General features: G+C 40.1%; 1 protein-coding gene across 1 annotated transcript in view; it reads left to right on the top strand.

Moving 5' to 3' along the window:
* Positions 1–8,479: 8,479 nt before the first annotated feature.
* Positions 8,480–14,365, top strand: part of LOC128094871 (cytochrome P450 2C29-like) — a 46,520-nt gene continuing 40,634 nt past the window's right edge. Inside the window, exon 1 of the mRNA XM_052713457.1 lies at positions 8,480–8,647. Within this exon, the coding sequence (XP_052569417.1) occupies positions 8,480–8,647 (168 nt within the window). The remainder of the gene's footprint in view (positions 8,648–14,365) is intronic.

Genomic DNA, 14,365 nt, shown 5'->3' with positions numbered 1-14,365 from the left:
TTTTCTTCTGTATGTTTTCACTAATAAATATATTTGATTTGTGTATCTGTTCTTACACTTGCTTACAACTCAGGTAAGAAAAAATGAAAGAAAATAGCGTTCCTAACAGATCATGCTAGTCCATGTATTGTGAAGCATACAGAATGCAGGAGAGAGTGCTAGAGAGAGATTTCATTCGCTAAAGTGATTGACACACAAACCTGAAGACCTAAATCCAATCTTTGGCATATATATAATGACCATGTGTATGTGCTCATTATACCAACACTGGAATGACAGACAAGAGATCCTGACAGCTTGCTGGACACCCAACCCAGCCTAATTAGTGAGCCTTGTGTCCCAGTGAAATATCCTATCTCAAAAAACAAGCATATCATCTTCTAAAAAACAACACTCAAGGTTCACCTGTGACTTCCACATATGTGTATGTACATGTATATACGTTCTCTCATATAATCACCTGAATATGCACACACATCCACACACCCACATATATACATGTAAAACAGAATGGGAAGAGGAAGCTGGTACCAAAGCCCTTTGGTGAGCATCACTTAGAGTCACTCAAGTATTTGTATTTGAAACAAATAAACACTGTCCAGGAGAGCTCCACCATGTAGAGAACAAGTCACAGGGAGGAACACACATGTAGAATCAGGTCATGCCCTGCTTTGCTATTATTGTCAAAAAAAAGTAAAATTCTAAACATGCTTTTGACTTTATGTTCTCAGATTGGACCTATGCATGCACTTTGCTTTCTTATTGCTAATGATATGCTCCATATGCCTCCCTCCTCTTCCCAGAAGAATAGTGGTCCCAGAAAGAGTCACATTTCTATAATTTCTAGATGCAACGTTCTCTTCCCACTGCATTACAAGTAACTAAATGAGAGAAAAAAAAGTACTGATTATCTCCTTCTGTTTTAGTCTCAAAGGAGCCACTTTTTCTGGGATTGCTAAGTTCTTATCTTGGGGCCTGCTGCAGGGATATGTCTACATATACATTAGTGCACAAGCATACATTTGCACATGCTATTTGATCTATATACAGATTATTATGGTAGAAAACGTGGCCTACACATCTTGTATTCAATCCCAACCTGCTCTGTCTATATCAGATACAGAACTAACAAAAGAAGTTAACATGCTCAGATCTCATTGCTAAACACAAACAATATGAAATATAAAGGCAGTATTTCCTCTACAAAATCCACCATTCCTATAGAACTGTTGGCCAAATAAAATTGCCTAAGATGAACCCCAGACACAGAATTTAAAAGAACACTCATAAATTTCATTTAAAAAAATCAAGGAGTGACTGGAGAGATGACTCAGTGTTTAAGAACACTGGCTGCTCTGCTCTTCTAGAGATCCTGGGTTCAGTTCCCAGCAGTTACATGGTGGCTTACAACCATCTATAATGGGATCTGATGCAGACAAAACACTTGTATACATAAAATGTATCAACGAAAAATTCAAGTTTAAAAAAAGAAATATTCTTTCTTTATTCTGTACGTTTAGTTGTTTAACTATTATGTGGCGAGGGGACTTTTTTTGGGGGTCTAGTCTGTTTGGTGTTCTATAAGCTTCTTGTATCTTCATAGGCATTTCCTTCTTTAAGTTGGGAAAGTTTTCTTCTATGATCTTGTTGAATATATTTTCTGTGCCCTTGAGTTGGTATTCTTCTCCTTCTTCGACCCCTATTATTCTTAGGTTTGGTCTTTTCATGGTGTCCCAAATTTCTTGGACATTTTGGTTCATGACTTTGTTGGCTTTAGTGTTTTCTTTGACTGATGAATGTATTTCTTCTACTGTATCTTCAACGCTAGAGATCCTCTCTTCCATCTCTTGCATTCTGTTGATTATACTTGCATCTGACGTTCCCAATCGTTTTCTCAGATTTTCTATTTCCAGCATTCCCTCTGTTTGTGTCTTCTTCATTTTTTCTATTTCCCTTTTCAGGTCTTGGACTGTTTCCTTCATTTGTTTCATTGATTTTTCTTGATTTTCTCTCAGTATTTTATTGTTTTCTTCCAGGACTTTATTGATTTCTTCTAATTTGTTTGCCCTTTCCTCTAGTTGTTTACAGCGTTCTTCACATTTTTTTGTCTTTTCCTCTACACAAGCCTCTAGCTTCTTCATGATGTCATTCATAAGGCTGTTTTCTTCTGCTTCTTCCAATTTCTGATGTTCAGGTCTAGGTGTTGGAGGAGGGCTAGGGCCTGGTGATGCTGTATTGCTATTCATTTTGTTGTATATGTTTCTGCCTTGACGGAAGGCTTTGCCCTGGAGGAGATGGGAATGGGGGGGGGGGGGGGTTGGGGGGAAGGTGAGGGGCACGGGAGGGGGGAGAACAAGGGAATCCGTGACTGATATGTAGAACTGAATTGTATTGCAAAATAAATTAAAATAAATTTAAAAAAAAATAAATTAAAAATAAGGACCATATCAAGTATCAGTGATGAAAAGGAGATACTTTATATGCTGTCGATGGAAATACTAAAAAGCACAACTACTTTAGAAATTTTACAAGTTTGGTAGTTTTTTCAGATATGATCCACACATTGAAATTAAAGTTCATTATTTTAGATAAATGAATGCCTTTGTCTTTACAAAGACTTTCACACTGATGGTTACAGAATTTTTATATGGATTAGCAAAATTTAAAACAAAACAAATAAACAAAACAAATGGTTCATCAATAAATCCATGAGAAAAAAAAAAACAAAAAAACAAACAAAAAAAAAATAAAAAAAAATAAAAAAAAGAAATAAAGAAAAAGCCTAATAAACTTAAAGAGAAGAAAAAATTCAACACCTGTATGATGCCCAAGAAAACACAAGCAGTAGGCTAGTGAAAATGATGAATACAATACAGGATTTGAAAAAGTAATTCAATCAGGAGACAGAAACACTGAAGAGGTCCAAGAAGAAATGAAGATGGAATTGAAAAACCCAAAATTCTAAGTAGAAAACTCAAGAGAAAGTCTGACAAATAGATGAATAAAGCAGAAAATAGAGTGACAGGACACAAAGATACAGTAGAGGATCAAGACAAAATAAGCAAGGAATATGAAAAAATTAAAAATACATGAAATGAACATGAAGGGAATGTGAGACCCTGTGAAAAGATGAGACCTTTGAATTATAGGAACAGATGAGGAAGAATATTCAGAGGTCAGTGGCATAGATCAGATCTTCAACACAATCGTGGAAGAAAACTTCCCTAATAATACAAGAACTGTACAGAACACCAAAAAGACAAGACCAGAAACGAAATTTCACACACCATATCATGGTTGGAAAAACTGATTGTGTGTTGGGGGTGGGGGGTTTTTAAATATATCAGAGAAAAGCACAAATCCATCATATATAAAGGAAAACGAATCAAAATAATGGCTGACTTCTCAATAGAAACCATGAAATCCAGAATAGCCTGTAGCCTTGCATTCCATGCCCTAAAAGACCATGACCACCAAGCTAGAGTAATGTATGTAACAAAACTATCTGTCACAGATGAAGGAAGAAAAAGGTTCATGATATGAACAGCCTAGAAAAGTTTATATTTCTTCTTTCTGCTTTCTTCCCAGGAAGCCTCCTGGCTGGCTTTGTGGCCATTAGCCAGCTACTGCTGGGTTCAATGTGTTCTACCTCTCCCAGCTCAACCAAGTGAGGTGCTCCAGGGACAGGGTTGATGTCCAATATTCCCACTGCCCTGCATCTTCTTTGCCATGCAAGTCTGACATCTCTGTGGAGGGTGCTCACAAATGTATTTCTGGGTTGTAAATTGAGACAGCCCTGTCTTGTGTCTATGATAGGCATGGAGGGGAAGAAGTTGTCTTGTATGTGCTATATATCTTCCTGATAACATCAAATAACTGTAGATTCTCAAGGAAGGGAGCTACAGATGGCTTTAGAAGATGCCTTCCTTGCTATTGATGCCAAATTGACCATTGAGGAAGTCATTAAGGAGCTGGCACAGATTTCCAGGAGACATCCCTGGACATCAAGCATAGAATCATTGGTAGGATCTGGTATGCTCCAAGAGGAAAAAGTACAATGCAACATTTAGGATGGATAGATCGATCTTTCCCATACATAGAATCTTATATTGGTCTAAGAAACATGGTATAGTGAGATAGAAAAAGAGTACTGTATGAAGGTCTGCCTTTTACAGAGAGATTGAGACATGGGACCCTGTTATAGAAAGGGGAACTGTATAAAAGTATATCTTGCAGATATGAAAGAGTTGTTTGGGTTTGAACATTGTTGTCTTAAAGCACTTTGCTCAGGTCTATTACTCTTTAACTTTGTAACAGCAAGTAGCTGCCAGCTGTCATAAGTTCTGCAGAGCAGGATGTGTGTGGCTCAATATTTATGTAAGCCTGCAGAAATGCTCACCTCCGTGTCTAGAATAAGATTATGAAGGGGGTGGGAAGGTGTATTGGGGAAGCATAAAGGGAAACAATGGGGGCTTTTTATAATGATCACAATGTATTCCTTAAACTGTGATTTTTTTTCTTAAGTTAAAAAATAGAAACCAATAATAAAGCTCTGAATGTAACCCTGGTAAGAAAAACTTTAAGTATAAATAAAGATGGCCTGAGATATTTGGGGCCACTTGAGTGCAATGTACTTGGTGCTCAGAAGTTTTCTTTGCACCAACATCCCTTCCCTATATCCGGGCCTGAACCTGAGCTGAGGCTGGACCCCAGAACATATCACTTTTCATCATTGAAGGAAGTCAGGCATGAACTCGAACAGGGCAGGAACCTGCAGGCAGAAGCTAATGCAGAGGCCATGAAGGGGTGCTGCTTACTGACTTAGTCTTCATGACTTTCTCTGCCTGCCTTCTTATAAAACCCAGGCAGTCCTGGGGTGCCTCTGCAAAAATTGACTGAGCGCTCCCCCTTGAACACCATTAAGAAAATGCCATACAGGCTTGTCTGCTTACAGCCCAATCTGCTGAAGGCATTTACTATATTGAGTTTCCCTCCTCTCAGATGACTACAGCTTGTGTCAAGTTTACACAAAAGTACACAGCATACCCTTTGAGCAAGAAAAATAAAACATGATTTAAGAGAGTATTAAGAAGACAGTTTCAAATACTGAGGAAATTTATTAGTAACTGCTTAGTTGAATGAGAAAAAATATGATATGTTGACAGAAGGAATCTTTGCTTAAACAACATCATTTCTACCCAAATAATAAATTTCCTTTTTTCTAGTATTCCAGTCCCTTTGATAAGTGTCTCCACTGATTCAATTCTTCATACTCTGGTAATTTTATAGTAATATTTTAGTATTCATAGCACCCATGCTTTCTTACAGTAAATGCAATTGTTCGGATATTACCTAACCATTTCTATTATAACCGACTGTTTATAAATAACAATTAGAGATAAAGCAAAGGCAATGCTCCTGAAGGTCTTGCAATATTGAGAATCCAAATTTCCTCAAGTTCTACATGACATTCTCTCATGTGCTCAGTTATACTGAACCAGGCTCACTTCTGAATGAAGGAAAGAAGAAATCCTAATGCTTTGAGATGCTGTGGTAAAAGCAGAGTGAATAACTGTAACCTTGACATAATCACATTGAATTCTAACTTCTTTCTGCAATGAGCTGTGAGACACTGGCAGGTCTGTTAAACTGTTGCAAATAGAAAACACAAAACCAAAAATAAAACAAAGAACAATAGGGCAGATCTTCCATGTTTGGGTTGCACAGTGGTAAAATCCATACATCTTTCTCTAGCTAACAATTTAATGTTTTTTGATGTGAAACATGTGACTGACATTAGGTTATTTTTATCTTAGTGGTATTGCTCAAAATATTATTGTGGAGTTGTAAGGTTTCCACCATTAACATATGTCTAAATGTTTTGTATAGTATAGAAACATTTAAAACACAATTAGTATGGTTATCCTCTACTTACAGCTAATATTCACTTTTGAATGAGGGCCCAAAGGTGGACACATGGATATCCCTGGGAAGGGTAAATGGAAGAGATCTCCTAGGTAGATTAGGGGGAGGGCTAGGCTGGGAACATGAGGGATCGGGTTGAAGAATGGGTGGATGGCAAGAATAATGAGATATCTTGATGGTAGGGGTACATTTCAGGGACAGGTAGAAACCTGATACAAGGGGAACTCCCACAAATCTACAAGGATGACCCAAGCTAAGACTACTAGCAATAGTTGGTAGGTAGCCTGAACTGACCTGACCATCTCCTGTAATCAGATTAGTAACTACCCCAGTTGTCATTGGAGAGCCTTCATCCAGTAACTGTTGGAACCTGGTGCAGAGATTCACAGCCACGCCTGGGGTCAAACCCAGGTAATCCTGTTGAGAAGAGGGAGAAAGGATTGTATAAGCCATGAGGTGAGGATCACCAGAAGTGAACCCACAGATGCAACTGGCCTGCTCTTGGGAGCTCAGACTATGGACCAATGGCTAAGGAACCTTCATGGGACTGACATATGCCTTCTACATAAGTGTGATGGTTGTGCAGCTTTGTGTACTTGTGGGAAACCTGGCAGTGGGGGCAGGGCCTGTGTCTAATACTTTGGATGGATTTTGGGAACCTGTTCCTAATGCTGGATTTATTTTGTCCAGGCTTAATACAATGAGAGGAGCTTAGTTCTAACTCAAGTTGAGATGACAAACTTTATTGGCACCCATGGAGGCCTGTTCTTTCATGAATAGAGGTGAAGAAGGGTAGATTGATCAGAGAGGGGTTCAGAAGGGAGGTGGAAGGAGGGAGTGGGGGAAAGGGGAAAGGAAGCTGCCACCAGGATATAAAATAAATTTAAAAAAATAATTAATTTTAAAAAGTATTAGAAACAAGAGGAATGGAATGGGTGGTGGGGACAGAGGAAGAAGTGGAGGGACTGGGAAGACAACAGGGAGGGGAAAATGCCACGAGGCTGTGAAATAAATAAATAATAAAAACAAAAACAAATCAAAACACAATTGAACATGGGGATTGTGTTGTGTGCCTATATTTCTAGCCCAACTGACAAAGTAGTAGAAGAAAATTTGTCAATTAAATATCAGCCTGAATTACACAGTAACACTTTATTCAGAAACAAATATACTTAATATAGCACATAAAATAGTTATAAAACAAATTTCAGCGTGGACGATTGTAGCTAGATTTTTCCTGCCTGGCCCACAGTCAGGACAAATCTCTGTCACCCGCCAGTCCCACAGCAGCTCAGACCCGACCAAGTAAACACAGAGACTTATATTGGTTACAAACTGTATGGCCATGGCAGGCTTCTTGCTAACTGTTCTTATAGCTTAAATTAATCCATTTCCATTAATCTATACCTTGCCACATGGCTCGTGGCTTACTGGCATCTTCACATGCTGTTTGTCATCGTGGCAGCTGGCAGTGTCTCTCTGACTCAGCCTTCCACTTCCCAGCTTTATTCTCCTCCTTGTCCCGCCTACACTTCCTGCCTAGCCACTGGCCAATCAGTGATTTATTTATTGACCAATCAGCAACACACTTGACATACAGACCATCCCACAACAGACGATAAACTGAGAATGGGGAATTTTGAGGAAAATTCATGCATCTCCAAACACAAAACAAGACAAAACCTCAGGTGATTGTGTCTCCTAGGAATTTCAGCAACTACACCCATATAATTTCACCTGACTGCCTAAAAATGGCCTACCATTTAGACAACACCAATAAACACACTTGCACAGGAGAGGGAAAGCTCAGGAGGTCTCAAACCTACACAAAGAAGTACAAGTCAACTGTGAACTAAGCAATGTTGAGAAAGAGAGAGAAATAATGTGTACAGGATAGAGCACATGAACTGGTTACACAATACTTATTGGTAAACACTGAAAACATACATGCCATCCACATTATACAAATTTAGCAGGCTGTATTTATATATTTAGGAATATATATGTATATTCAAGTATGAGCATACTAAACATTAATGAGAATCAAGGTGATGAATTTGAGAAATCATTGAATACACACACACATACACACACACATGCACACGCACACACACACACACACACACACACACACACATACACACACACATAAGTATAGGAGGGTTTGGACAAAGAAAAGAAAGGAGAAATTTTGTAATTATAATATAACTTCAGAAGCAAAACTACTATTTAAATATTAATTAGAATATTTTAAGAGTATCTGACCAGGTAAAACATCTGTTTTTGTTTTTGTTTTTGTTTTTTTATCAGAAATACTTGTTTGCTATCCAATAAAATTAAGCCAAAAATCTCTAATGGGCAACCTCATAAAGGATAATTTTGAGGAAGAACTTGTTTTGTCTCATCATTAGGGCAAAGTGTATTTGGACAAGAGATTAAACATTGTTTAGTCAAGTAGTCAGCAAAGTTCCAAAGAGTAAATTATTGATTCTGCAGCTTCATTATATAAGCTCTCTGCTGCCTGACCACAGCTGTGTCAATAGGAAGGGTCTCCATGGAGCCAGTCACGGTCCTGGTGCTCACTGTCTCCTGTCTGCTTCTCCTCTCACTCTGGAGACAGAGCTCTGGGAGAGGGAAGCTCCCTCCTGGCCCCAGGCCTCTCCCAATTATTGGCAATTTCCTCCAGATAGATGTGAAGAACATCAGCCAATCCTTTACCAATGTAAGTATGCTTTATGATCTTATAGTACTTTGAGAAGGGGGAGAGATCTCATGTAGTTTTTAATGAAATACTGGATGCAATCTTATTTTAAATTATCATTAACGTCAAAATCTTGTAAAACTTTGTGTTTCCTCTGCTTTTTGCCTCTTGTTCTGGTCATGAGTTTTGTATTGAGTAATGTATTTCAGGTAGAAGAACATTGAGGTCATTGCATTTTATAACATAAATCATTATGTTCTGAATGTTCTATATGCTTCTTCACATCTTTGCTTTGCAATTATTTTCCATTATTTTTGGCTGAAGGTCAAGAGTTTGGAATAGTTCATCAATGAGTCAGAATTTATGTACTCACTGGTACTAGGATTAGCCATTCATGCTGGACTCTGAAGAACTGACTGGTGCCTGATTTGAAGTAAATTTCTATGGGCAAGGATTCACACAGGAAATAAAAGACATTTACAGTGTGACCAAATATAATTAAGAGTTTCCTTATCTATTTTCCTTTTTATAAACTCTCTGCCTGGGGCCAAGAACACTACATGATAAGAAACTTTTCCCCCCATAGATGTTGGATACTGTAGTGCAGCTTCTACGAGACCTACTCTCTGGGTTTTTGGTAACAGTGTATGCAAACTAGACTGTCATTATTTGTGGTGACCTGAAATTTATGCTCATTATCATAGAGCTTGCTAGTTTTCTACAGGAGGAGCTTCACAGCTGATCCTGTTGTTGTTTTAAAAAAATATAATGGCAGCACTGGTTACCATGCATAATGGTCATGAGGCACAAGCCATGACAAAACCCAGTATCAGAGCTTTATTGGGGTGGAGGGGACAAAAGAATCAGGCCTAGTGAAGAAGCATGTGCAAAGAGCAGAGAGAGAGAGAAAGAGATAGTGGGGTAAGAGAGAGCAGAGAAGAGGGCACTGTGTCCTGCTTTTTAAGGATTCCCATGCACACGCACAGGTGGGCTTACAGAACTATGCCACACATGCACTGATTGCGTGACCACACTGTGTGCATTTATGCAACCACGCAGCACACAAATGACATAAGACATCAGACCCCTTGCTTAACTACTGAACTGCACATGTGCCGTCATGCAGCTGGAGTGGCAGCAGAATCTTAACACTCCAAACATTTTGATTATTATAAAAAAGTGGGTGAACAGGAATAGGGGTATCATTTCTCCCAGAAAAACTGCTTCCAGCTGACTTGATAGGCATCAGTTGACTCTTGGGGTGGGGGGAGGGAAAGCAACTTCTGAAGTAGACAGGTGTCCTGGGGTTGTCTGCTGCCTTGGAAATTATCTGACAAGGTGATGTCCAGGTGGACTGAAGCCAGTTCCAGAGCTTTGCTAACCTGTCCAGGTGGATTTTCTGGAGCTTGGAAAAATTTTGAACATATTAAGAAGCAACCATGAGAAAATTAAAGTCTTGGGCTGGTGGCCATTGTAGTGTTTAGTATTCTGTTTATATTGGTTAGTGTTAATGAGAGAGAGAGACAGAGAGACAGAGACAGAGACAGAGACAGAGAGAGATTGGAACATGTTTTTAATTTTAACCTGAAATAAGCTTTATTAGAGACAGATAATTTTAAGGTACCTGTTTCCTTTATTAGTTTAGCATCCAGGAGAAACAGGTGATCAATTGTTGAGAGCGTTTAACAGTAATGGATTGTTACATTAAAGTCTGTTTTTGCAGAGCCCAGACACTTTTAGGTCTGGGGGTGTAAATACCTTTTGATTGTTGCTGTTCCTTTACCACCTGGGTATATATTTGATGGTCCTTGGACTCCAGCTCTATGGTGATCCTGTAACAATTAACTGAGTAGTTAATTAGAAGAGGAAACCAGGAAGAGAAAAGCTTGTGGGGTGAGACCTCATTTTTCTGGAATTGGTGACAAGGCAGTGGACCCTGATGTCCTCTGGAACTTGAGAAAGCAGGGCCTGTCTGTGTCACTGTGTGTGAGAAGAAGTGCTGCCAATTGGTATTGATTGAGCAAATAAAATGAAAGCTCCTACCTTAACTGGAAAATCTTGTCCCATTAAGTAACCCTGAAAGTACAATTAAGTCTGGTGAGGTGGGTAAGGCTGTCCCTCCACCCTGCCAATAGGGAAATGAGAAGGAGAGGTGGGACCTCAAAACTCCCTCAGGACTGAGTAAGTGGCTTGGTGTCCAACAGGAAGGAAACAGACTGCCCCATGCTGCATCCTGGGTTCCCTGTCAGCCTGTGACCAAGCCAAGGAGGTCTGCTGGAGGTCTTGGTTTGATGTCCCCAAGCCACTGGGTGCAAAGGGGCTGTCAGCTGACCAGTTAGCTCTCTAGGTGGCACTTTGAACAAGGCTCAATTGACAGCCTGGCAGGGCACATACTAGCCCATGTGGCCTTCTAAAACAGGGACCTGGAAGCCATTATGCAGCCACTCAGATAGCATGTGACAGCATTTGGCAATTCTTTTCATGGGCCTTCTCATCTCTCCCATGGTACACCTTAAATGCCACAGCTGAATTCTTCCTCCTGTGGGGTCAGGAGCCTTGCTCTCCAGATGCTTACATTCTAGCCCTAATGTCAGGGAGCTCTGGGAGACAAGAGACAGAATTTATTCCATGTCTTGAATATTTTTTGATAGTTTGCTAGCTTGAGGACAGCTTTAGGAAGACCTACCAGGAGGCAGGCTGTAAACTGATCTCTGGCTAAAGAGCCATTCAGATTATTATGATCTCAATTTTGGTCCTGATAGTAAACTTATTTGCATGTGCCCTAGCCTGCTTCCAGACCTGTCTGTGCTTAGCCAGCAGCCTGGTACCGGAGAACAGAGTGGAGAACAGATAAGATAAGGTTCTTTTGATTCAGAGACCCTTAGGTTCAGGAATGCAAGTGGGCAGGAGAGAAAGAATCAGAAAAGGGGGGTTCAGAGCTTAGGTAAAAAGTGTGGGGATAAGGTAACTCTTTTCATTTGTCCATTCACTGGCAGAAGTTAGATAATTCCTGTGAAATATTGGGATTCAAGCAGCCATTACATGACTAAATTTACTGGTATCTGGGGATATTTAAGGCATTTCTCAAAGGAGGAGTGGAACCACAAGGAGGAAGCCTCCATGTCCCATGACTACAGCTGAGAGAAAAAAATAAAAAATTAAAATAACAAACGGGATCCCAGGCTCCCATCTTAAGTGTCCCCAAGGATAGGTAATCTGTGGACCGGCATAAATTATCAGCACAAGTTACCCCAACTGTCGTCAGGAGAGGGGCAAGGGCTGGGGGCATACATACTGGAAGACTCCCCGGGAGTCCAGACAGCGTGCAATACTTCATCAAGAGAGAATGTGTTGCAGTATGCAGCCCGAGGATGCCCCAGGCGTCCTGCGCGAGGAATATATCTCAGGCTACATTCGAGGAAAATGGCGAGGGATTGGAAAGGGGAAACTCACCAATCTTGTTAGCCGGTGTGCAGAGTGGTCTGGCAGCCGGGCAAAGAAGAAAAGTAGAGCGGGCAGTTGCAGGTCCAATAAACCTCAGTAACAGGGTCCCAGATGCAGAGCCCTGGAGGCAGAGCCCTGGGAGAGCCTGTCTCGTCATAGCACCAATGTTGTTTTAAAAATGATAAGCGGCACTGGTTACCATTCGGAAATGTCATGAGGCATGAGCCACGACAAAACCCAGTATCAGAGCTTTATTTGGGGGGGGGGGGGGGGGACAAAAGAACCAGGCCTGCTGTAGCAGTCGTCTGACTATGGATGTCTCTTTATAGTGGAGTGAGCGTGAGAGTAGTGGTGATTCTTGAGCAGTTGCTCAAGAATCCAACGATGAATATGCAGAGTGCTGATGTTGAGTTGTGGTGGTATTATGTTCCCAAAAATATTGTGTACCCTAATAAACTTATCTGGGGTCAGAGAACAGAAAAGCCACTAGATACTTAGGATAGGCAGTGGTAGCACACACCTTTAATCCTAGCATTCCTGAGGCAGAAATCCACGTGTTCAAGGATACAGCCAAACATGGTGACTCACGCCTTTAATCCCAGAAAGCGAGCCTTTAATCCTAGGGAGTGTTGGTAGAAGGCAGAAAGATATATAAGGCGTGAGGACCAGGAACTGGAAGCATTTGGCTGGTTAAGCTTTTAGGTTTTGAGCAGCGCAGTTCAGCTGAGAGGCATTCAGATATGAGGACACAGAGGCTTCCAGTCTGAGGAAACAAGATCAGCTGAGAAGTTGGCCAGGTGAGGTTAGCTGTGGCTTGTTCTGTCTCTCTGATCTTCCAGTGTTCACTCCAATACCTGGCTCAGGTTTGATTTTATTAATAAGACCTTCTAAGATTCCTGCTACATTGAGTCTTTCTCATTTGCAGTAGTGCCAGTGGCATGTCAAAATAGCAGCAGGTGGCAGCTAACTTCAGGAAATTGGCCCACCAAAACCCAAGGCACTGATGTGTGAATCTTGAATAGGCAAGGCCCCAAGGGCTTAGGCTCCAGAATGTTTCCTGCTGTGCCTGTATCTTTATGTGTTTGATGCTGTCATTTTTTCTGGTATCTGGCATGGTGTTAATGGGAGTGTATGGTCGATCCCCACTGCCTTTAATGTAGTAAAATTATCTCATGGAAAAATCCCATTTTACTGGATATTTTTACCTGTGGATTGTTATGAAGATGATTTCCTCTTATGCTATATTGTTTAATTGAAGCAATGATTTTATACAATAGTAGTGTTAGTTTAAATAGAATTTTTATAATTAACGGTTTTTTACAAATATAACAAGGAATTATGATAGAGGTTAGTTTAGTGGAAAAATTAGTATAAATAAAGGCTAGATATGGTGTTGCCACCATCCCTAATAAAGTAGGGGCTTCAGAGGATAGGAAATAGAACCAAGGGAGTGTCACATGGCTAGGATTTAATGTTTTTCTCTTGAAGAGCTGTATAGACTGTGGTTTGGATTAGTGATTAAGAAAAACAATTGAGGCCGGGCGGTGGTGGCGCACGCCTTTAATCCCAGCACTTGGGAGGCAGAGCCAGGCGGATCTCTGTGAGTTCGAGGCCAGCCTGGACTACCAAGTGAGTTCCAGGAAAGGGGCAAAGCTACACAGAGAAACCCTGTCTCGAAAAACCAAAAAAAAAAAAAAAAAAAAAAAAGAAAAACAATTGAATCCAAGAAGCTAAGCCAGCTCACGTTCTGAATGTTGGGAGATATTTTTATGGGTTTTAGTGTGCATCACAACTAAAACAAAGTTTAAATAATGACTTAAGGTTAGGTTGAGATGTTTTTGTCAATGACTCTGAGGTAGAAAAATTTGAGGGACAATTTAAAGTTCATAAAGACACATTTTTAATAGTTAAACAAGGGATTTGTTGAGGTCAGGGAACAGAGACAATGGTAGCCTGGCTATTGCTGGCTGAGATTCATTTCTTGCTAGGATAGGTTGGTGATCAAGGATGATGATTAATTTCTTGTACCCATTTCTGTCCTCAGCTTTGCATTATAAAAAACTTGATGAGTGCATATGCACCCTGAAGATTAAAGCAAAGCTAACTGTTTTCCATATATAAAAGTTTAGACTTGTGATTCTTTAAGATTTCTTATTAGATTACCTTTTGAGATAAAGAATAAAGTGATTGATCCTTTCTTTGTGACGGCAAAATGCAGCCTGCCAGCAAAAGAACTGGCTGAGAAAAATACCTTGGCTGCTTACACTGTGTTTATATATAACAAGTTGCTTGGGT

Source organism: Peromyscus californicus, unplaced genomic scaffold (genome assembly GCF_007827085.1).
Source record: "Peromyscus californicus insignis strain IS unplaced genomic scaffold, ASM782708v3 Scaffold_4__1_contigs__length_199733344, whole genome shotgun sequence".
Lineage (NCBI taxonomy): Eukaryota > Metazoa > Chordata > Mammalia > Rodentia > Cricetidae > Peromyscus > Peromyscus californicus.
The sequence above is the reverse complement of the archived record's forward strand: the minus strand, read 5'-3'. Positions and strand labels throughout refer to the sequence as shown.